This window comes from Drosophila guanche, unplaced genomic scaffold (genome assembly GCF_900245975.1).
Source record: "Drosophila guanche unplaced genomic scaffold, DGUA_6, whole genome shotgun sequence".
NCBI classification, from domain to species: Eukaryota; Metazoa; Arthropoda; class Insecta; order Diptera; family Drosophilidae; genus Drosophila; species Drosophila guanche.
This window is the reverse complement of record NW_022995744.1, coordinates 1,402,558-1,427,860: the sequence shown is the minus strand read 5'-3', so window position 1 is coordinate 1,427,860 and position 25,303 is coordinate 1,402,558. Positions and strand designations below refer to the sequence as shown.

The 25,303-nt window shown below is 42.0% G+C and overlaps 1 protein-coding gene across 1 annotated transcript in view; it reads left to right on the top strand.

Moving 5' to 3' along the window:
* LOC117579449 (frizzled) overlaps window positions 1-25,303 on the top strand; it is a 95,213-nt gene that overhangs the window by 11,332 nt on the left and 58,578 nt on the right. The window contains exon 2 of the mRNA XM_034265338.1: window positions 20,070-20,189. Within this exon, the coding sequence (XP_034121229.1) occupies window positions 20,070-20,189 (120 nt within the window). The remainder of the gene's footprint in view (window positions 1-20,069; window positions 20,190-25,303) is intronic.

Below are 25,303 nucleotides of genomic sequence, written 5' to 3'. Positions count from 1 at the left end.
TAGGTATCTAGAGCCTATCGGCCGATCGATCCGATGTCCACATTTATCTGGCCTATAAGTGTAACTCTTAGCCAGCGCTCCGGTGAGTGCTTCGAGTGCGTAATTTATGGCCATTTCTGCCACTATGACTTTATCTTGAAAGGAAATTTGTTCGTTGCAGGGGCCATAGCGGCGATGAAAACGATAAACTCTAAATATTTAATGCGTCTCTCTAGTTTTTACGGTGTTGGCATGACAGAAAGGGGCGAGCGCGGACTGGGCGTTGTCTAAAAATGGCCACCAAATCAATTTGCCATGGCTAATACGGGTTAAATGCCATGATTTTGGCTTTTACAACTTGAACCGTTACTTACTAGCGCATTTATGTGCCGTTATAATGCCAAACCGATACAAAATATGGTCGCTACCCGAATTAAATTGAAGTTAAATTAAATTCAAATGGCCTCCCTAATGGCTCTCAACGATTCGTTATTATGTTTTTCCCGTTTTGTATGTGGCTCTGGCAGTTTTATTGATAATAAAAAATGGTTACTACTCTCATAGAATTAACGGAGAGTATTCAAATCTACATAAAGCTTATAAAATCAAGCATTTTCGACTGATACTTACATATATCGTATTGACAGGATCAAAATGAACCATTCGCTCACTCTGAAAGCGTTTCTTTAGTGAAAAGTACGGAAGTTCGATTCATTTTGTTGTTTGGTTCTTGTAATCTGTATACCCAGAGAAAATAGCTCTGAGCCCCGGAATATTTAGTTACGCTGAGACTTAAATACTTATGCCATTATGTATGCACCTAGAGGGAAAATAGATCACTATTCTATTTAAATTCACTTGATTTCTATTAATCATACATGTATATAAAAATAGAATATTTATTTGAAAAGAAAATTTTTTCCATGCAATTTTTCTCTTGGTGTATGTAATTAATGTATAGTTTATGTTTCTATAAAATAAAGCGAAGAGGGAACGTGTGAGACGATTCTTACGCGTCACAATTTGTACACCCGGTACTCAGTAGTACATTTCAAAGTTCAAAGTTTACACTTTACATTTTTTCTACATATTTCATCTTCATCACTTCTCACATTTTAAATATGTTTCTTGGTTTTGGAGTACACTTTTAATTTGAGTTTGCTCTTCCTATGTGGACCATATGAACATTTTATAGTAAACTGCATTATTTCTGGTCGTCCTTAACCATATTTAGATCAACGCAGAGTCTGGACGATTGTTGGTACAGTTTCATTGGTTACATTTAGAAGGAAACCGTTTGGTGCAACGCGTAGCAACAATTAACCTTTCAGTGCATTAAATTCCTTTTTAAAGCTACACTTTTTCCTCTCCGGTAAAGAGAAGACTTGGCACCAAGATTATGTACACTTAAGCACTCACTTGGGACGACGCTGGTCCACATCCACTCCCCTGTTGGTCACTTCCTCGGGGAAGTGAGGCAGTGGCTGTAAGAGCTCCACCGAAAAACCAACCCCATCATTTATAACTGTCATCAGTTTTTGTGGCCCCAAACACACGGCACAACAAAGTACGGTAACTGGAAGCAGCAACAACTAATGTTTAAGCCATCAGCTGTGGAGTGGTTGAGAGGAGGAGGAGCAAGCGGAGGCCTCTGAGGCAATTGCCACTCCACTGCCACTTGGGCACTTTTGCGTGGTCCGATCCCCTCTGCCCCACTGCCACTGCCTCTGCCATGCTAGACAAACAAATTATGGTTACTGTCAATAGACGTGCATTTTGAAGCCAGACAACGAGAAAACAAGTCAAACAAGAAAAAGACAGGGCTAAGAGATGCACCCACAGTGGCGGCAGTTGGACGTTTGACTGATGCCACAGCATGAGGCGAGTAGAAGTGAGTAGAAAAAGCGAATTTAGCTGCAGATTTTCTTGGCCATTTTCCTCACTTGCTGTAGCTCTCTCCCTCTCTCTTGACAAACTGTGAAAACTGCCGTCGGGCAGTTTGAGCCAAAACCGAAGCCAAAACTAAAGCCAAGAAGGCAACAGGCAACGGGCAACAGCAGCAAACCCCAACCCAGTCTGCCACATGTTGAACGCTCCGCCAATTGCAAATTCTAAGCCAACTCAATAATTGACCCAAAAAACAAACCTTACCATTTTTGGTTTTCAATCTATCTAAACTTTTGTTTTATGTTTCGTTTATTTTCACAGACATTTTGTTGTTGCTCAGTTTCGTGCCCCAGGACTTTTGTGGGAGATATTCAGGCCAGGGCAGGCCAACTAGTTTGCCAGGAATTCAGTTTCCATATCCTGCAGCAGCTTTTGTGCTTTTCTAAATTATTTCTGCACTGCTCTTGTAGTTTTTCTTTTGTTCGGCCAGAAAATATTTTCTGATTGTTTAAGTTTAGTTTAAAAAGCTGTCGAAAGCGAATTTCCATGCCTCTTATGTAGGGGTATTGAGAAAGTTTTGCACAAAATAATGAAAAATCATATGGTGGGCTGTACATTTTGCAGAGAATGGCTGAGAATTTCTTCAGCGGAAAAAAGGGATTATCGATTAAATTAAGAACGATTAAGCACATTACCCGATCTTAAAAATATAAAGAAACTCGAACCCAAAACACCAAGTAATTACTCGACTTAAACTAACTTTCTCTTACCCTGGAAAACATTTGTCTCCCCTTGCCAACGCATTTTCCGCAACTTAAATACACAGTTTCAGTGGCGGCTTTCCTTCAGCCTAACTGCAATTTGCATTTGAAAAATGACCAGAAAATAGAGCCAGAGTTGTGTTAAGTAGAAATCGCAGTCTGCCACTTGAAGCGAATCCCCAAAAATGAAGCGCACCCAAGGCCCAGGCAGCAGGGGCATCCTCTGTGGCACTCCGCTCCGCTCGGCTCGGCTTGGCTCCACTCCGTGGCATAATTAAAAACGTGCTAAGCGTTTTAACGATGCCTGGACACTGTCGGACAACTGCGATGATGATGATGATGATTTCTCTGGCTGCTGCCCTTCTCCGCCTCTTACCGCACATTATTTGCTTTCGCTCGACTCTCGGCACTCGGACCCTTGGCCATTGCCAGCGCCAACGATGATATGCCAGTTTGAAGAGTTTCATACACATGATGAGAGCTGCAGAGCACCAGGCCAGTGGAGAATAGAATAAACTTCAATCTTGGTCTGCCGTTTGCCGTTTGCCGTTGCCGTTCGCCTTTCCCCTCTTTTTTATTGTTGTTTATTTATTTAGCATTCTTCGCTTTTTCCCATTCAATGATTTGAAAACTGAATTTCCAGTCTCAGATTTGTTCCTCCTGCATTTATTTATATTTCTGCTCTCGAGTGCTTATGCCTCCGTTAAGAGGCGAAGGGAGGAAGGCACTAAAGGAATTGGTCTAATGAGATGAGACTCGGACTCGGACTTGGACTTGGGACCTGGACTCGGGAGTGGTCATGGAGCGGCCCCAAGGCGGTAGCTTCCCCCTTGCTGGCTTTTATTTTTTTTAATTACGAAAATTGGATTTTTATGTACCACAGAGGTGGAGCATGGAAGGAGTATGGGGCAGCCAGAGACACTTGACATGCATGGTGGCGATGAGTGGCCCTGGCTCTGGTTGTGATCCAAATGGGAGTGCGAAGATGCATAGATTGGAGGCAACAGTAGCCGGAGACTGGGATGGCGATGGGTCTGGGGCTGGGGCTGGATCTGAATGTTGTCCCCATTCGAGTTTTTATCTCCGCTGTGTGGCTTAATTGAGTTGGTGGTGAGTGGTACAGTCACCGCACACAGCTCACCCCTCTGGGTAATAAAATTAGGTTAAAGCTGTTGTAAATAGGTAAGAAAACGAAAAAGAAGAAAGCAGTTGCCGGAGAACAGACTCTGACTCAAACTCAGGCTCTCTCAGGCTACTCCAATGCCAATCCAACAAGAATGTGTGATACTGGCCGCATGCATGTGCAACACTGCTCCAAATTGCTACGGCACCTGGTTGTCGATTAAGGATTGTGTGGGGTTTAGTGAAAGCCTCAGAAGTCGAGGCCTGCAATTGGAGTACTTCACCGCAATTGCTGTTGGCCAAATGATTGGGAGAGGGTGAGGTTCTGTGGCCAAATGCTAATGAAAGTAATCGGATAGGGGAAGTATAGGATGTCGGTGGGTTCGTAAAACACAACTGCAAAGTCTCTTAAACTGTGTGAATGTGATGGATTTGATCCGGGAATTTCTAAAGATCTTTAAAGAATTTTACTTTTCAAATAATCAGTAAATATCAGAAAAAAGGAAAACAATTAGTTTCTTTAAATAGGGGGACATTTTGACCTGTCTCCATTTAACCCTTATTCCAAGGTCACCCAATCGCGAATCGAATCGAGTCCTTCCTTGTTTGGAAACTCGAAACTTTGCATGCTGGGCTGCTTCCTGCCTGGAAGTGTGAAAGTCTGGAAGGGCCTCACACTTGCCAATTGTTGCACTCTGAGGCACATTGCGCTGACCGTCTCCTCGATAGCTGCACAATTTACGCTACTCTGCCTTGTCTCCTTCTGGATGGGTAAGCGACTTGCCTTTGGTGGCTCGGTAGTTTATTTACCACACATCATACATATCGTGTTTCCCAGCCAGCCAGCTCGCCCTAGACCACAATCTGTGCCATGGTGATACACCCGATCCACAGCGCTGCTGAGGAGTTGTCACAGGGTTCGGGTTCAGCACGCAACTCCCCTCCCCTCCCCCCCTGGCGGGAGCACCTCCCTCTGAAGACGGTTGGATGGATATGGATGCCGCAGATCTATCTTCGTAATGAAACGTGTCAATTTACATGAAAATTATTTTTCCCCTCTCTCTCTCCAGCTCTTTGTTAGGCAAAGTGGCAACGTGTTCTTCAGCAACCCATTAGAGGCTTATTCCTCAGCACTTTCCCTCTTTCGCTTTTTCCCACCTCGGTTCACCACCTCTATCTCCATCTCACTCCTACCTAAAGTGTTTTTTATGACACGCTCAAACTTTTTATGGGTGCCTGCATCCTGCCACTGAGACACACACACACAGAGAAAGAGAGACAGGAAAAGAACGAGAAAGAGAGAGAGAACTCTCCTCTTGTTTATTATTTAAAGCAAATTATCAAAGTGCGTTTGCATATCGTAAAAAAAGGATTTTTTATGTTGTACATCATTAAGCATAATAATCTTGCCACCGATGAAATATCCAAGGTGCAAGATGGGAGCTGGAGGGGAGCCTGAGCCCCAGCAAAGGGAGATTTACTTTTTATGGCTACTAATTTTTAAGCTGATTAAGAGCCATCAAAACGAAATCATGAATTCTCCGTCTTTATTTTATATGTATTTTTTTTGTGCTTGTATTCCTTCCCAAAGGTGCACAGAATATTGATGTGGCCTAGAGCTCTAGAGATGATTGTGCATTGCCTCATAAAATGTTACAGTCTTGAGTGAATCGTCAATTCGATGGCTAGAAGAAAACTCTTAAGAGCTTGAATATATTTAATTTATGATTAATGCCTTAGAATATTCAAAAGCTCCAATAGTAAATTCTTAATTTTATATCTGCGCGTATTAAAACTAATAATCTTTCTTCTTTCTATTCCAGGTACGTTGCGCATTCGGGTCTTCCCAAATTAATTTCATTCTGTTCTAGGATGAGTGTGAGTAACCAAAACCTTTGCTAACCCCCTGCCAGTCCCCAGCCTTGAGCATCAAAACTTTCAAAAACTTTTGCCCGAAGCAATTTGGGTTGAGGCGGTGTGGAGGGTCCGAAAGAGTCAACCATAAATACGCAATCATTTAAAGAGGAGACGGGTGTCGCTCTTTCTGACTTAAACCCCTAATAAACGAGTTTCCCGGACACTTACCTGTGAGTCCTCTTAACTTACTGTCTTTCCGTCTCCATTATCTAGAAGAAACAGTCAGAGTTGCACCCACAAACAATATTATTATTCTTTTTTTTTTGCAACCACCAAAAACCCAAAAATAGTCCAAATTGGCTGGAACTTTGGCGGGCCGGCCTTAAAAGTATGCCAGGGGTTTTGGATCTGCTGGGGATTGTCTTCGCTTCAACAAGTTTCAAACAAACATTTTGCTCATTCTTTGTCGAGACTTTCGTTTCGGTTCGTTTCTGGTTTTGCTCCTACGCATTGTTGCAGGTGCGGCTGAATTCTAGTTTCGAAAAATTTTGCAAAACGGAAAAAATAAGCTTTTGTCCTCTCATTTTTCCTGGATTCTTTTTTCGGGCGATATGGCTTAATTTGCTTTTCATGAAATGGAATATCCAACAAAACAAACAGCCTTCCATTTTTTCCCCTCTCTCCATTTCTCTCTCTGTCCCTCTCTCTGTGCGTTTGTTATGCGAGCCATTGACTTTTATATCCAGATACTGTATGTGGGAGCAGAGCCCGAATCTCATCGACTCTGAAACTGAACTGAAGCGAATTGAAGTTCCACTCTCTCCCTCTCCCTCTCCCTCTCTCTCTTTCTCTCTCTCTCTCCCACTCACTCTCTATCTGTCTTTGTCTGTCTCTCTGTTTTATTTGTCGTCGTAGTTTTGGCTGGCACTGTTCACGCTCAAGTGAAGCGATGTTGTTTTTAGCTATTGCCTATAAATTTTCCTGTGGTCGTCGCTCTACGGGGAATGAATGGGGGATTTCGGCCTGAGTTAGTGTTCGGTTCGTAGGAGGGAGGGGCATGGAGGCTACAACGAACGGGTTCTGGTATATCGGTATTTTTAGTGCCATTTTTGGGGCAACCATCGAGGCAGCCGTTCATCCATTCATCCATTCTTCGCCTCCTTTTTGTAGGTGCGTTCTGGAACGCATTTTTGCATGCCCCACACCTCCCCACACATATCCCCCAAGGATGCCCCCAAGCCTCTGTGTTGACAAATGGCTTAAAGATTTCGGCCTATGTATGCTGAAATGGCCTGAATTTGAGCCAATTTGGAGGTGACTAAGGATAGCGATTAGCAGTGGGAGTCCTCGGCAAAGGAAGTTCCCTATAAGGGGGAATTGAGAGAGAGAGTGAAGACTGACTGATGCCAAAAAGTGCACCCATCAGGACGAGCCGAAATGAGCTTCATTTAATCACAATCAATTCGAATGACAAATTCGAATATTGCACAATTGTATAAAATACTTTTCAGCGCTCGACCACTAAAGCTTTGCCCATGAAACCCTGCCTAAGAGGCTTTCCCAACCCCTTTTCCATTTTCCTCTCGTCTATCGGTACTCTATCTTATTGAAAAGCAAAAACCTTTAAGCCGCGCAGCACACTGATGACTGATAAATGTGGCCTGAAAGCTGCGCTCACAAATAATTCAATGCCAAATGCTGAATCACTTCCCTCCTAGCCCGCAGGGTCCGCGGAGAGGGCTATGTGCAGTCCTGGCCAGTCCTCCACTGATCCCTCGAGCAGAACAGCACAACAGCAGGTTGGGCCTTCATTATCAGATAGTTTGCCATGGGAGCAAAGCATTTTCCAGCAATTGAATATCCAGCCATGCCGGACAAAGCATTTAAATGTCAGTCGGACGTCGGCCGTCGGTCTTCTCTCTTTTTATGCTTTTTTATTTCCATTTCTTCCTGTTTTTTGCTGTTGCTTCTGCTGTTGTTGTTGTTTTTTTGTTGTTGATGTGGAAATTAATGAGACTGACAGGCTTTTGACGCAATTTGATGCCCCGCAGTTTCTGTTTCTGTTCATTTTTTTTATAAATATTGAAATCATTTATCAGCAGCAGCCACAAAAGAAAGACCGACGATGGGCAGTCAGTGCGGTGCGGTGCGGCGTGGGTCACTGAGGAATTCGCGAAATCAATGAGCGATGTTTGTGTGTGTCATGTTTTTTTGTTCTGTGGTTTGAGCTTGATCCCAGTAGAACTCACAAAAGCGAAAACAAAACAGCATCCTCAAAAACATATCTATGTATATAAAAACGTTATTCATTTAAAATGTGAGGCTTTTTCTTATGCAAAAGTTTTTATTCAAAATCGTTGATGATGTGGGTTCCACTGTTTTTTCTGATCTGTTGATCTATTGGTAGATTCTGTAAGGTCCGTTTCACAGAAGCTTTGGGTGTCTGTCTGCATTTTATTTTCGTAGAAACTTTTGAATAAGAGTTGGACAGAAATTGTATCGACAGTGCGCTCTTGTCTAAAAGTTGCAAAATATATACTGGAAAATATTTTATAAAAACAAAAGAAAGGACATGAATGGGCTCCTAATTATAGTCATATGTACATTAATTAGTACCAAAGTCCGTAACTGGTCCTGTTCTGAACCCGCATGGATAATTAGTGTAACCTCACTTGAAATTCGCGTTGGAGAATGCTGTTGTGCTTTTGGACTGCTGGCCTGTCATCATCGTGGGTACACGGCCGAAATAAATACGAAATCATTTGTATACGAGTATTTCCCGGAGCTTCGAAGGCTTGTGTTTGCAATGTTGAAACATTTATCGCTGTCGTGGCCCCACAGAGGGGGACGCGCCAGCGGAGGGCACTGCGGATGCGGACATGGCAAATGGTCTGGCAGGAGATGAGTCCGATGAGCCTGCCGCTGAGCAGCTAAAAACTTGCAGAGGGCCAGCAGTCGGTTTTGTTTAGACTGCAAACTGTGAGATAAATTGTGGTGTATCTGTAACTGAGCATGGCATCTGCAGCAAATGCCAGTCCCGGTCCCGGTCCCAGTACCAGTACCAGTCTCAATCCCAGTCCCAGTCCCAGTCCCAGTCCCAGTCCCAGTCCCAGTCTCTGTCCTAATCCCAGTCTCCCGCTATCCATGGTTGATTACAAAGCGTTGGCCAGTGTACCGAGAAATGGAAATGCAGTCGGTGAATCGCGAACAGTCCTCGACTGCTGCTCCTGCTCCCCATCTAAACGTCATCGTTTAAAGTGTTAAAATAAAAGCAAAAGATTCCCATCCGACTCCGGCACTGGACCCCATGTTCATCTGCGGGGCTTTGTGTGAAAAATTATGGCAGCTGACTGTGAAAAATTGTTGCAAATAGTTTTCAGTGAATGTTTTTATTTCTCCTCCATTTTTGCATTTGTTTTTGTTGCCCACCACACCGTAGATATCCACTCGCTCCTCTCAGAGCTCCACTGGAGTGGAGGCTTTTAGTTAATGCGCACTCGACTTGGCCCAACCAACGTCAAGTGGTTTCGGTTTATCGGCAATGGAATGGGCAGAGAATGAGGATGTAGAGCCATAGCCATAGCCGCTATGGGTAAGGGTACGGGTACGGAAGGGGTTAGGAGGATAGATTATGCAGCAGAAGCACCATCGATGGGATCGATGTCAGTGGCTTTGGATGGTGGAAATGTGGATGATGTGCACAAGTGCTTCACATGTGTTGCCACTGCGTGGCTTTGCCAGCATCAGTTCTGTAGGCATTTCAAGTGTCAGAGGGGTTCGATGTTAGAACGTCAGGGAATACTCGTACTCGTACCATTTTTGCAATTTGTACGTGATATGATAACTGAAACTTATCTATCCTTAAAATGGTGCTCACGAGGGGAGATTGATTGTTTTAACCAATCAGCAATCACAGAACAACACCAAATAAGAGATAAACGTACTGAAATTGAATAAATTTCAAGCGAAATGGCAATCAAAAAGGGCAAGATTCTAGGCTGCCAGATGTCCTCTGATGTGTTGACTAAAAACACTGTATCGATAGTTTGAATGCCAACAAATTGTTTACCATTCAGCACATTCTTCGAGTCTCTCCCTTTTCAAATGAATCAAGGTGAGTGAGGATTTGTCTCCTTCCCCAGAGACATCAATCACGGCCTGGTCTTTCATTGGCGCACATTTCGTTGATGTAATTTGATGCGTTATTATTCAAATAATATATAATTTCCAGCATTATAGCACGCGGCTGACTGCCAAACCTGGCCTGTTGTTCATTTTTCCTTCTGGCTGACTGGCTGCACCCCAGTTCCCTGTCTCTGGTAGCTCGTTCGTGGTTCATGGTCCATGGTACATGGTCCCTGCCACCTGCCATAACTTCTTGTTCTTGTAATTATTATGGTACAGTGTCCAGGAGCGAGGGAAACCGGCTTGGCTGTTGGCTTTTGCGTCAGCTATCTGCTGTACGAACGCCTTCTTCTAACTGTACGCGCAGCCTGGCATCATCCCAGCATCCCAGTATTCCGATCCCGATGCCGATCCCGATCTGTGGCATCCCGAACATCTCCTATGTACGTGTATGTACTCGAAGAGTGTTTCAGGCGCACACTTTTTGCCGTTAGCCGCGTGGTCTTGTGGAGTATGTATGTATCTGTATCTCGAATTTTGCATGCCACAGACGCCATCGCAGTTGGAATCGCCAAAGCAGTCGCCGCCGCCGTCGTCTCCAAATCGTAACAGTAACAGACTTTATGCAAATTGTTGTAATATTTTGTGTTCTGTTCTGTTCTGTTCTGTGGCTTCTTCCTACTCTCCTTCTCTTCTTTCCATGATTTCGTTATTATTGCGTGTAGCTTAACCAGTGGACAGTGGACACGGGCAGACAGTCGCTTCTGATCAGGTGGGGGACGTGGAAATGGCACATCAAATGGACCGTTGCTTGTTACGGTCCGCCTAGGCGACAGACACTCCATGAAACGGAATTACCGTTTTGGTAGTTTGATTCTGACAAAGCTCATTGGGCATTTATTTACCTTTATTATGCGACTTTTGGGTGGGATTAATCTCTCTATGCAGTCATCTTTGAGTGTCGGCTAAGCAGGGAATTTGTCACAGATGGAAATCAATTAGCGGGAAAAGATTTTTGGTTAACGATAACCAAAGACTAGGAAATTAACAACGAACCCCATTCACGTTCCCATTTGACACCTTCTGGAACGACACTTCTGTCCCTTGCTATCGATTCGAGACGGTAGGGGACAGATTGTGAATAGGTGGCACTTCTCTCAATTTTGCATGTCTTTTCTAAGCAGACACAGAAGCTCGCACCGCAGATAAGATGCCGTCGAACATTTTGAATAAATATTCACAAAACTCTCGCATTCTTCTCAATTTCATGGACAAATTGGCTGAGACCCTCTATGGACATAACATAAGTAATGGTCCTCCCATTCAGGCAGACACGCCTACTTTAACACACTTTGCCCCACACTCCCTCCACGGAAATATACTCGTTGGTATATACATTTCAGATCCAGTGAACGGAGAGGAGAGTAGAGGGAGAGAGAGGACCCACCGCAAAATTGTGGCCACGCAAACACGTTCCTCTCTATTAAATTTCATAAATTTATTAAATTATGCCCCACCAAAGCCAGAAAAACGAAGTCAGAAACAAGAGAGAATCTCCAATGAAGTCGCTTATACGTATATAAAATAATACGGAAGAAGACGAAGAGGAGAGGGAGAAGGAGGAGGAGGAGAACAAGTTGAAAAACTGGGACCAAAAAACTCCAACTAGAGGGAAAAAATGCCACCAACTGAGAGACTAGTGCAATTGGGTGCACATACAAAGAGGCAGCGCATCATGGGGCAAAATGTTTATGAGTGGAAAGGGTGGAGAAGGAGAGGCGGTAAATGGTCGACTTCTCCATCTCCCCCAACCGTGCTCATTAGTTGTTGTCATGCAGGAGACACGACAGCCTACTAAAAATTAATATGTCAAATTATGGTGCATTGAGGGGAGCCTTAAAAGAGACTGAAGCGTGTCCAGGCAACATGCAAAGACCTTCCTTCCACTGTACCCGCCCCCAGAACTCATTGCCCGCTAGACAGCAATTAGAAAGAAGCGACTGAAGCTGTTCCTGCCAAAATGTCAAACCGAAAATTTGCTGCGTTTGCTGCTGTCTGCATGTCAATGTCACAAGAGAAAGAGCGTAAGTTATCCAGGTGCAGGTTCGGTTGAAAAGTGGAAATTGGGAAATGGGACGTGCACCTGCCTGTTCCACTTGGCATGTTCTTGTGGCAGCTTTTGAGAATTTTGTTGATACTGTAAAAAAATCCCAAAAGTCAAGTGTAAGGTTCGGGAAATGGAGAAAAATGCAGAGTATTCTTTGTATAACGAGTTTAAAGCATCTTTAGCAACAAGTACCAAGATGTTGTCCAACAAATTATTTAATTTGCACTTGAGCTGATGTCTCCTGATGCCGAATGATGTTGTGACGGGGTATCCTGTTCCTACATACGAGTAGGTTAGCATGTTTAACGTGTCTTTGAGGCCGTCAGTTGGTCAATGAGTGTTAGCGTCACGTTGGCCTCCCACAGCACAGCTCTCCCCAGCGCCCCTTTCTACTCTACTCCACTCGGGAGTACGTGACAAGCATGACCGATAAATATTTGTTATGTATGTGCTGATAATACATACTACAAACCAAAGAATGTGCATATACTTATGTAAGTATATGTAGAGTCTGATATCTTTTTGTATGTATTTATGCGTAAAAGTTTGCCTGTGAGCTTAAGTTGGTTTTAAGTTGCAAGCATTTAGTTGACATTAACTGGGATTTGGCGTACCAAGGGGAAAGAACTTGACTTGGATTGTTTATCGTAGATGATCTATAATATGGGGGAGTTGAATCAATCGTGCATAAAAATGTCAGCATTTTAGACATATCTGTGACGAAATATATAGATACAATTATAATCATATGATAGATAAGGATAATGATATGATCTGAGGCTAGGATTTGTTTAGTCATAACTTGCATTATCATATAAAAGTCTTCTCTTACGTCCTTCCCTTTTTCTTTGATAATATTAAAGGCAATGCATTTGAAAATTTGAATGAAAAATTAGAAAAGGAAGAGGACATACAGGCTAACAACTGGGACAACACATCCCTAATTCATATGCACAACCACAACCCTTTCGATGGCCTCAATTTACAATGACTAATTGCCAAGCTTAAAAAAAAAGGGAAAGGCACAGAGAGGCAACAAGAACCACCTGTGGTCCTTTATAAATACAATATTAATAGGGACGACGGCACCTGGAAAAAATTCCCCCAGCTTAACACCTCGCATGCATAATGGGTTATTGGTCGGTCTTCTGTCTTAACACCGACAGCCCCCAGACCCAGCAATGAGCCGACAACAACTCGCACAGCTTCCGGGCGCGGACCGTGTGCTGTGTCACTTTTTGAGGCTGAATGGAGAACGGAAAACCAAATATAAGAGTAAAAATTTAAAACAGATGCTCATTATAATTATCCATTAAAATTACATGGGTTGTAATCAAGGGGTGGAGACCTGGGATGGGGAGTCAGAGGGCTAAGAAGGATGCGCGGCTGGCTACTCTCCTTTCTGTCCCCCTGTTGGTCTCTCTTTTGTGCCCTCGCTGGAGGCATAATTTGCATGTAGTAAAGTGTAGTACCTTAACAGCATTTTTTGTCTGTTTCTTGTTGCCTCTGAAAGGGTTAAACACACTGCCAGCCCGCAATGGACATGGCCAAGGGGGCGTTAACCGAAAAAGGAAACCGCGCTAAATGTTGTTGGGCCTCGGGTACCCAGACCCACTCCTTCACTGCTCCTCTTTCGCTTGAACCGCGCCCGTCTGCCGTCCACAATCATCCATTCCACTACCCAATACCCAACCAACATATGGATGGGTCGACATTTTATGGCCCCGGGATCAGTTTCAGTTTGGCAGACCGCAAAAAATGGACACAACAAAAGTAAAGGGATATGAGGAGAAGAAATCACCCAATATCGAATCAAAATCTTTAAAACCATTTTTTGTCTGCGTTTGGTTGGCTTTTAATAAAGTGTCGACATGTGTAATTTGCGGGGGGCTTTTGTGTGTACCAGAAAGAGGCTGAAAGAGAGCAATAATATTAATAAATTATGGCCAGGAACTTTGAGCATTGTGTTGCGGTCAGCAAGAAAATGTGTGAAAAGTGCTTTTTGACTCTTTGACTCCTTTCCCTTTATTATTATTATTTTGTGTGTCCATTTGAACTGTTGACCCGATGGGGGACCGGCTAGCCCTTCCTGGTACTCTGTTGCGTCGCTTTCGTCGCATCCTGATTGAATTCAAATTGTTGTTTTTTCTGTGTCTGTCTGACTGTCTGTCTGTCTGGTTTTTGCCTCTTCTGCTTTGTTTGTCTTTTAAGAAGAAGGTACGAAGAGAAATAACAGCAAAGAGAGAGGAGAGAACAGAAACAACAGCAACATCAACAACAGTTTACAGCTTGTCCTTTGGGTCTTTCATTCGGCCTGCTATGCCTGCTCCTTCTTGCTAAAAGCAACCCTCAGGACAATCGAATTCTCTCTCTCTCTCTCTCTCTCTCTCTCTCTCTCTGTCTGTGTGTTGCTGTTCTCTTTTCGGTGCTGTCTGTTTCTCTGTCTATTTTGACTTTAACAACGTCAGCAACACCCCCAAAAATACACACAACATGCTGGAGGGAGTCATCATTAACGCTGTCCGAGGGTTGTCTGAGCAGTCAATAGAGAGACAGGGAGGAATGAGGGGAATGCGGACTGCAACTGAAGGCTAAAATTAAAGTGTGTTCGCATAAGGTTTTTTTCCCTGGGCGGACAGTGGAATAAGCGTAGATGCTGTGTCAGTCCAATGTAGTGATTGGAAACGGGAAGTAAAAGAGGGGGAAGGTTAATTTGAACACTGTCTTTATATAGGAAGCTGGGTTCAGGTCCAGGATCCCATAGGGTTCTTTCCTTAACTCCTTTCTTTACCATTCAAAGTAATCCTTTTTCAATAATCAAATCACTCCACGTTCCTAAAACGAGTTTTCTGTGCATTTTAACAACATTTCATTCCACTGTAGCCTGCAGGATGACTGGCTCTTTCGTTCCTTCTACGTATTGCCTCTTAATAATTTTCAGCATCTTCACCATCATCAACACGCCTCCAACTCAAACAGGGCTAGAGAAGGCCAGCTGGAAGAGTTATCATCTCCTCTGCAACTCTACCCCTATTTCTGTCTTTCCCTTTGGTCTTTCATAACTCGAGCTGGGCATAAAATGTATCAGCAATAAATTAAAAACTCCTTAAATGTTGGCATAACTTCGTTTATTTCTCAACGGTCTCCTCTCCTCTCCCCCATCCCGTATTCTTGTCCTACATAGCACCCCCTCTGATTCTACGGCTCCACCTACCTCTCTTTGGCCCATTGTCATTGTCTGCCATTTTTTTTTGCATTATTTTTGTGGCCTCCAGCCAAAAATGTAAGAGCTGAAAGAATATTTTTTGTATTGTTTTGTTTTTGTAGAATTGCCACTTTATACTAGGCGGGAAAAGTGGATCCAGAGTGTAGAAGTGTGGAGTGTGGAGATATGAGTCTGTTTCGGGACATTTTAGTCGGTTGTCCGGCCTTTGTTGCTGCTCCTGGTCGAATTCTCACGCGGCCGGCATGAAAACTTATGTCGGCGGCCTTTGGGCGCAATTATTTATACATGCCTCATAAAAATCCCAAGACAATGGGACCCCAGACTGTGACTCGAGTCCCAGACCCTAGACCAAACAACTTCTTCTTCTCCGTCTTAGGCCTAACATTGCAGTCTCTGGACTCCTTTTGTTTTCTTCAATGTTGCAACTAGTTGTTGTTGTCGATGGTTGCTCTTGGGGCATTTTCTTTAAGAAGAGGTGAGTGGATGCTATGTGAATGCAATCGTTCCTGATAAATATGTTGATATTACCAAAAGCAGTTTCATTATGTATTGGACGTTGGTGTTAGGAGGGAGAAGCTAGCCAAAGATAGAATGTACTTATAATAGGGTGTCAGTGAAGGACAATTACACAACGAATTGGCTCGCTCGATGCTTGAGAGAAGTACTACATAAGATTATTGATAAGCTTCCCAATTTCAAAACAATTTTAAAGACATTTCCAGTCATTAAAATTAATCAAGTTATAGCTTTTTGGAAAACCTGAAATGTACACATTCGAAACCAGAAAAACCATTCTTCTTATTTTTCTCGACTCTAACACTTACACATAAAATTTGCTGTTCAATGAAATAATAGTGATTATTACGAGCTGATTATGTTGGATTTTAGCTAACATTTCTTGGAACACTTGCCCTCACTTTGCTCTGGTTATCGGAATTCCAGTTATTATAATGTATTTGACATTCCCAGATAAGATTTCGATGACAATTAGATCCTGGGACTGAGATTTTTGGGTCTTTCAGATCATTATCTTGTTCAAAGATCCTTCTTAGAGGTATTTTTCAGCTGGAATATGAATTTAATGTATGAAAAAGTACTCCGGCCCACACAATTTTGTGAAATGTTTTGAAGCTTCAGTCGTGCACCCCTTTACCCGTAGCGTGGCTTTCTGGTATTTTAATAAGTAAAATAATGTTTAATCAGACGTATACGAACTGTCATAGCACCTTCAGAGCGATAAAGAAATGTTTTGAAAACTTTTGATTTTGAGACCATCTTCGAAAATAAGTTTCTCGCATAAAAAATCACTTTTCAGGGTCTTAGTTGAAACGGTTAAATATAATACCAAGAACACAATCAAGATCATTTTCAATTCCATTATACCACCTGACTTTGATTTTTAGTCTTATTCTTATTTTTATACCCGGTACTCGAAGAGTAAATAGAGTATTTTGTGTAATTGTGTATATTGTATTTGTGTAAATAACGGTTGTATGTAAGGCACAGAAGGAAGCGTTTCCGGCCCCATAAAGTATATATATTCTTGATCAGCATCAATAGCCGAGTGGATAGACCCATGTCTGTCTGTCCTTCTGTCCGTCTGTCCGTATTGTTTGTAGGCTAGTTCTCAGAGACTATAAGAGCTATAGCCACCAAATTTTGGTTCCGAACTGCTGTATGCTCACACTGAAACCAGTGTATTTCAAAAAGGGCGAAAACCTCCCAAACCTACTGTTTTGAAGATAAAAGAAAACTAAAAACGCCATTCCGTTGGGAATGACCATTTATATCAGATCACCAAATTGGGATCCGATTGCTCATTATTATAGCCAGAATGAAGAAATTAATTTCCAGTGGCTAAACCCACCCTGTCCCGTATCTTTTGTGGTTCTTTTTACATTATCTCATTCACACTCTGCTTCTACTTCACTCGGCCTCTGCCTCTGCCCTTCCCGTGCCGACGCCTCTGACGACTTTCAACCCACTCCGTCCCGCAGCTTATATATGTTTTTTTTTTTGTGTGCGGGCGCTGCCTCTGCCTCTGCCGCGAGTCTGCAGTATGTGGGTCTAGGGAAGGGCGGCGAGCTAAAGGAGCGTGTTGGTGTGAGTAGTGTTGTTGATGTAGATGACAGATGAAGAAAATATGTAAAATTTGACAAATAAGCACTGAGGTGCAGATGTTGTACTGAGTGCCGGGTATACAAGTTGTGACGCGTAAGAAGCGTCTCACACGTCCCTTCTCGTTCTCCTTCTAATCCGATCAATAATTTCTGCAACGCACTTGAAACAAAAGTACCGCTATGTTCAGAATTTCTTTCATGAAAATATTCACCATATAAATTAAGCTTACTGATGGTGACTTTTTTTAATGGATTTGCTTTGATTAAATATGTTTTTGCACCCAGCACTTCTATTTTATTGAACAGCAGATTTCATGGGTATTCGACTAGAGTCATAAAAAACAAGAAGATGAAACGCAAACGTAACGAAGGGTCTCAAAAATAGTTGTGAAAGTGATGATGAAATTGATGAAAGGCACTACTATTTTATTGAACCTAATTTATGTATGTATGTATGTACACTTTCTCAAACCATACATATTTAGTTTTTAAAGGAACACTTCCACTACTTTAAGACGTTAATATCGTTAAATTCAAAATGCCATTCTGATGACGATTTAATACCCTCCGTTGAGAAGTCCTTAAGGTTACTTAGTTGGATTTACCCAATTGTCTCTTCCGTTCTCTTATTCCCCACTATATCTTTGTCTTGCCCATACCAATCCCTCAAAATGGGTTCGTTAAAATTAAAATTTCCAACGCTGACTTGGCTGTAGGAAGCTTAAGCTTGAAGGATAATTTCAGATAAATGCGGCTACTTCCATGGGCTTCTCCAAGGAGAAACAAAGCTGCGGGCAATTTAGAGGAGTACTCAGCCCCAGCCCCAGCTTCACCCTCTTTCTCTTCGCCAGCTTCATGTTATTGTTGCGGATCTGTTGCTTTATGCGTCTCAAATATGCGTAAATATTGTTCCCCCAGCATTCAGCTGGCTCCGTGTCTTCCGTCCGCCCTTGCTTAACATTACCATTGGCTCCTGCAGTCCCTTTTGCTCTCTCCCTTGGAGGAAAAAACGCAATTTGCGTCGCTAACCTAACGATGATTGCCGAAAACGATGAGTGGATAGACGTTGAGGGGGTGGGGGGGGGGGGGGGAGTATCTGAAATTTTTAATGGGAATTTGAAATAAGGCCCAGTACCCAGGCAGGCCCTAGGACGAGTGCGAATACCAATACGGCAGACTGGGGCAGACAACACTTTTGGTGGAGGTTGCTCTTTGACAGAGAGACTGACGACGGCTTCTGTTGCTCTGTTTCCTCTCAGTATCATCCGGAAGGGCGTCTTGGGCATGGGCAGGGTGAGGACCTGCAGTGTCTGTCAGTCAGAGTTGGAACGTCTAGTTTATATCTAAAAATGGAATAGAAAAAGTACAAAAAGTTCAGATTCAATAACATTCTGCTCGTGTTACTAATTATTATATGTTTATGTCAATTGGATTTGCCTTTGGTCTTAGCATACATAATAGCAGACCTTGCAGGGTATCTCCAGTCTTGATTACTTCTTGATTAGCCTCTCTCTTCCTCTCATCAATTGGGCTCGCTAGCCAGACGCCAGCCTGCCTGTCTGCGTGTGTGTGTGTGCTATCTAAAATTCAAATCTCCTGCGGTTTACAATGCGTCAGAACAGAACGAACTCCACTCTTATCTCGCTGTCTCTCGCTCACTCTCTCTTACTCTGTCTGTCCCGCTCACTTCCACAGAACGTGGCTTGGGGCGGCGTCTGCCGTTTTTGCTGTTGTTCGTCCGTTTGCATTGTTGCCACACTTCGTAATGCAATTTTTTGGGGGTTGATTCTTCTTCAGTTGTTTTGAGTTCAAGGTTGAGTCGGGTCCCCTGTTTCTGGCAAACCTCATTAGCTGCAGTTATTGCGATGAGATTTTAACCGACGGCTTCAATAGTATTCCCTGTTGACGTTCTCTTATGATTTTACCCTGTAGATGGCAAATTTATCTTTTCTAATATTTTTCAAAATCTTTGCCACAATATATCGTTACTTCTGGTACTCGTACTCTGGTACCCGAAGAGTAAATAGGGTATACTTTATTTGTGGGGAGAAGTGGACGTACATATGTATGTAAATGTAAATTTCCGACCCCATAAAGTATATATGTACATATATTCTTGATCAGCATTACTAGCTGAGTCGATAGAGCCATGTTTGTCTGTCCGTCTGTCCGTCTTGTTAGTATAGGATAGTTCTCAGGGACTATAAGAGCTAGAGCTCTTAGCCGAATTTTGCCTCCAGACTGCTGTATGCTCACACTGATGTAAAATTCATTTTAGTTCATTTCAAAAATTAGCCCCGCAAGGTTCTAAAATCTTCCACAACTGATCTTTGATCAGTTTGGATCAATATTACAGCCAGAATGAAGAAATTAACGTGATGTGGCTAAACCCACCCCGTCCCGCAGCTTTTTTTTTTGTTTTTTGTACATTCTCTCACCCACATTCTGCTTCAGGCAGTGTGCGGCTCTAGAGGAGGATATGTAGAAAATATTTCAAATGTAAAATTTGAACAAAAAACCACTAAGGTATACAAGTTGTGACGCGTAAGAAACGTCTTACATGTCCCTTCTCGTTAAACATATACATACATATGTATGTATGTATGTATGTATCTTTACATTTATCCTTAATGTATGCATCCTTTAAGCTGTGTACATATCCTCTGTCCTCATTACATTAGCCCACTCCACAGACCACATTCATATTCGTTTCCCATAAGTCTCCTCCTTTAATCCCCTTTAATTACAACCCACAATCCCATTTTGCCCACATTTAATTAAGCCTTATTAATTAATCGCTGCCAGCAAATGAATTTCCCTTTTTGTAGGCTTCCCTTTGCGCCTATAGCAATTTACTCATTTGTTTCTCCTTTAATTCTCTGCAGGATCTCCACGACTGCGGAGCCCCATGCCACGCCATGTTCTTTCCAGAGCGAGAGCGGACAGTTCTCCGCTACTGGGTGGGATCCTGGGCGGCGGTTTGCGTAGCGAGCTGTCTCTTCACAGTAAGTTTTTCATTCAATTTTATCGTTAAATATTAAATCGTAAAGAATTGCTCGTAAGGCCCTTGGACCATTTCCATTCTCATTTCGCTGCCACCTTTGTTATCCTTCGCTGAGTGCTGCCATATTTTCTTTAAGTAGAGCTCAAAGCAAACATCTTTTCCAAGCGAAACGACTGAATCCTGCTGCTCCTCCAGCAAGTCTATTATAAAGGGGGACGGGGAGGGGACAGCGAGGGTTAGAATGGCAGGACGAGGTCGTTTGGCACTTTGGCAAATCCCACGCTTTGACATATTACCTGTCAGTGCATATTTTTCAATAAACTTGGCAAAACATATGCAGAAGCCACCCCACCCTCGCACATCCCTCTCAGAGCACCCTGCGGCGCTCCTTGTAAAGAGGATGCCACCTTGATGGCGAAGGGGAAGGAGCACAACAGAATGGCGGACGGGGTGGAGCTGTAGCTTGCCTTGGTATCTGAATGTATCCATAGATGGAAAGACAAATACCAGAGAACAAAAGTAAATTTCAAATATTATTAGACTTGCGCTTTGATATTCCGGAATGTCCTCACATGCCTCAATGTGTCTCATTCCTTTGACTCGGAGAAATGAATGAATGCCTCAAGCATGGATGAGCTCTAAACTAATATTGGAAATAGTTTTTGCATTGTAATACTTGGAGTTTCATTCTCTCTGTTGTGTGCCTGAAGAGAGAAGATGAATTCGGAAAGGGAACGGTAGAAAATGATTAAAGCCTTACAGAGGATTAAAAGTGTGAGGAAATTAAAGTATTATTATTTCGCTTTGGATGCAATTTTATTTGAAATAACGAATATAAAGGAATAATTATGGTCAAAGTAAAAAAAATTCTTCGAATATTTCACAACTTCTTCAATGTTCTGGCAACTCAATTCCAGAGGAAACCATTTACCATAAAATATCCATTTATTTCAAACCGCTTAAACAATATTTATGCTACTACCCTTGCGTATCGTTTCGCTTAATCATATCCAATAACGATAAATCAATCAACTTTGTTGTCTAATTATCTCGTCTGGTAGCGCTGGAACTATTCATCATGTGAAAGACCCTGCGAAGGACTCTCTCTTCCTTCCTCCACTCTCGATCCCTCTCTTTCTCTTGTCTGTCACTTAGCTTGAGTATATGGAAATCAATTTGTTAGTCAAGGATTTTCCCATTGCACAAACCATGCCATAATATTTGTTACCTTTTTTTGCTAATATCAATCATGTTGAAAAAAGAGCATATGTTGGACTAAAAAATCAATTTAGCTGGAGCAGGTTCATGACAGTTCCTTTAAATAAGAAGCAACAAAAATGGAACCATAATGCTGACCGAACCTGGTCCAATGCTTGTAATTTCCAAGTAATCATTCGGAAGGACGATGGGATGAGTAGAGGTAGTTATAGGATGGGACAAGGGCCAAAAAAGAACATCTATCAAAGCGGGAAAGGTCCCAGGTCCCAGCTCTCAGCTTCCGGGGACTCTGAGTGACACACACACGTCATAAAGTTGTGCTACATCCATCAAGCCCTGCAGAGTCTAGGGGCGGGCCACCCCGTGGAGGACAGTGTCTCTCACATGTCGACATATTTTTGCATGCTGTCTCTGGTTTTTTCTCGCCCTCTCGCCCCTTTCCGTATGTCCCTTCGTGTCTGCGATACATTTTTGTCATTGCATATAATTTGTCGCCCATTGTCAGCGCCAGTTCCTGCCCACGCCATGCGAGGGCGGGGCATATCAGTGCAATCCAGAAGAAGAACAACAACAACATCCACAACAAATTCTATGCAAATTTCAAAATTGTTTTTCCAAACAGGAGAAAGAACGGGAGAGATGTTTTTCATTTGCCGGCTCATTCTACTTACTTTTTACGATTATGATTATGCTCTCTCCGAGTGTTCATCCCATTTACATTCTCATTCGTCGTATATTTATTTTTCCAGGGTGAACATTTTGCATTTTTCAGCTGGAGCTGAGTTCATGCAAATTTTCTCCATGCTTTCCCATTTCTTTTTCCTTATTCGCTGTTATTTAGTCAACTGCAGCATTTCCACTGATTTGACTATTTTTAGGTTTATTTTTTTTATTGATTTACTCATTGATTCTAATACATAAAAATCATTGCATCTGAAATTATTTCTAGAGTTCTGCATTTTATGAGACTAAATCAAAAACTTAAGGATCATCAAACAATATTTCACTTTTATTTTTATCACAACTGCAAATATTCGATCTCTGGTGTCAGTGCAGAAATAGTTACGTATTCTCTATACCCTAGTAGCAACCCTAAGTTTGTCCCTAAATTCCCTTCATGGAAAACCGCAAATCTTCCGGCCCAGCTCCCATATGCCAAATGCACATGGGAATGGTTTTCATTTTGCTTCTTCCTCCGTTGCCATTATCCAGCTTATAGTTTCCCATGCTTATATTTTTGACGCCCCTGCGAATTGTACTCAATACATCTCAATAAAGTCCCCATGACATGTGGGCTATGTTTGTATGGCTGTTTGTTGATTTTAATAAACTTTCTCTCTCCCTCTCTATATGTGGTATGTGTGTAGATAAAAACTGCAATGCCACAGAAATATGTCAATGAAAATGGCAATAGTAAAATATACATGACAAGAGAGAGCATTAGAAAATTGCAGTTGAAGCTTATGAGGATAAAAAAAATGTATGTACAGTATGTATGTATGTATGTATATATGTATATATTGTATGTACGTGGTTGATGGGTGAAAAAATACAGGAAAAAGTATGCAGATGATTGTTTGACTTTGTACTTGAAATACTTCACATTTATTTAGATTCAGCTGTGACATTTCTGGGAATTTAGTTTTCAATGAATAAAGTGCTCAAATAATTGAATGGAATGAGTAGAGTAAAGAAATTTCTAAAATTGATTCACCTCTCAGTGGAAATTTTGGAAAGCAAATATGCAAAATATGTAGGGGAAAAACTTTTAAAATAAAATAGCAGCAAAATATACACATTTAAATTTAATTTGATTTAATTTAAATTTGTTTGAGCATAGAGTTCCTTGAGACAACTTTAAGCCAACCAGGGAAACAGCTTTCTCCTTCCAGCACCCCAGCATTGTATTTATTCCCCAACCAATTTGCTCTGACAGCTCGAACTTTTGGCCAACTTACAGATACTAACCCGGGGAAAACCTTAGGGCTTTTCATTTTCACTATCAACTACATTTATAAGTAAACAAATTTTATTTCAATTTTCGCGAAACTAAAACTAAACCAAATATTTTTGCACCCGAAACTTCTGTCTCAAGCTGTGAGCTCAGAATGGCTCAAACAGGTAAAAGTGTCAGGAAATTTCTGAAGGGAAAACTTACTGCCATGCGGCGACGGGTGAGGTTACATAGGGTCTAGAAGGGAGTGGGGGAGGGGTGGGAAGGGGAGTGTGTCACATCAACTGTCAACAATCAACACCTTTTTCATTAAACGCGTTAGATGAGATGAGACAATGACTCTGCCTGACTCGCAGAGTGTGCCTCTCTATCTCTCTCTGACTTGACATTTGTTTTGAAATGACAATGTGTGTGTGTTTGGGTGAAGGAAAATGGCTTGATATCTGAAAGCGGGAGAAAACTGGCAGCCTGGTGGGGGGTGGGTGCAGAACAGCAAATAAACATGGAGGATGTTCGTTTGTCATGTCGTTTGTTGCTGACTTGGATAACTTTTCCTTAATTACAAAAACCTGAGCAGGGGAACTAAAATGGAAACCAGAAAACTGCGACTAGTACTGAGAGCGCGCGACACGGGGATCTGAGTGTTCAGTAAGGCGCATATTTGAATAGGTAAACGTGGATGTATCTGTTTGATACCTGGAAAGGTGAGACCAATGAAACTATCCGAGTGCTGCATAGAAGGAATCTTTTGAGATATCTACAGTGCATACGGTGGCTTTAATTATGCTTAATGGTTTACTCTAAATATCACTTATCACTAAATGTAACATCCCAAGGAAATATCTATATCCCCGCTAGAACATAATTAAAATACTCTCTTTTTGTGATGTGACATTTTGTTTGCTTAGATTTTATATATTCCAGATTTGATTGATTTCGTAGTATTCTCTGGAATCCCACAAGCACACATGCGAGTAATGGAGAGCTTCGACCTTAACTCAGATCATTCTCCAATAATAGCAACTTACAGCACAATAGCCCATATATTGGAAAAGCCCTATAAAGTAATAACAGCCTCTACAGACATTAACGCATTTAAAAGCCATTTAGACTCAGCTATAAGCCTGGACATTTCGTTAAAAACAAGAGAGGAGATAGACTATGCTGTGGAGCTTTTTACAAATACAATTCATAATGCGAGCTACAGAAACACGCATCATGCTCTTAATCATCAACAACCAAATCAATTGTACCTTTCAAACGAACTTCGACAAAAAATACAAAATAAAAGGAATCTGCGAAAACGCTGGCAAGAAACTCACTACCCTGCTGACAAAAGATTGTACAACAAGGCTGCATCTGAGCTTAGACACCTGCTGTCGAACTTACGCAATGAATCTCTAGCTGCGTATCTGAGAAACTTAGACCCTAATTCAAGCAACAATGAATACAACCTATGGAGGGCGACTAAATACCTAAAGAAACCAGCTAAAAGAAACATAAATATTCGCAAAAACAACGGAACTTGGTGTAGGTCTAATAATGAACAAGCGGAAGCATTTGCACAACATCTGCACTCTGTGTTTCAGCCAAACGATATAAATAATTATACAACAGAGACTGAAGTAGAAAAATTCCTTGAGTCACCCTGCCAAATGAGCTTGCCTATTAAAAGCATTAAGTATGAAGAAGTTGTGACAGAAATCAAATGCTTGAACAATAAAAAATCACCAGGCCCTGATAAAATAGACGGTATCACCCTAAAAAGTTTACCACCAAAATGCATTCGGTTTTGTCACTCTTATATATAACGCGATTCTCAGACTAGACCACTTTACAAGTCAATGGAAATGTGCAGAGATCGTTATGATCCTAAAGCCATACAAAATAGAAACGGAATTGACATCATACCGTCCCATTAGTCTGTTGACAATTTTCTCGAA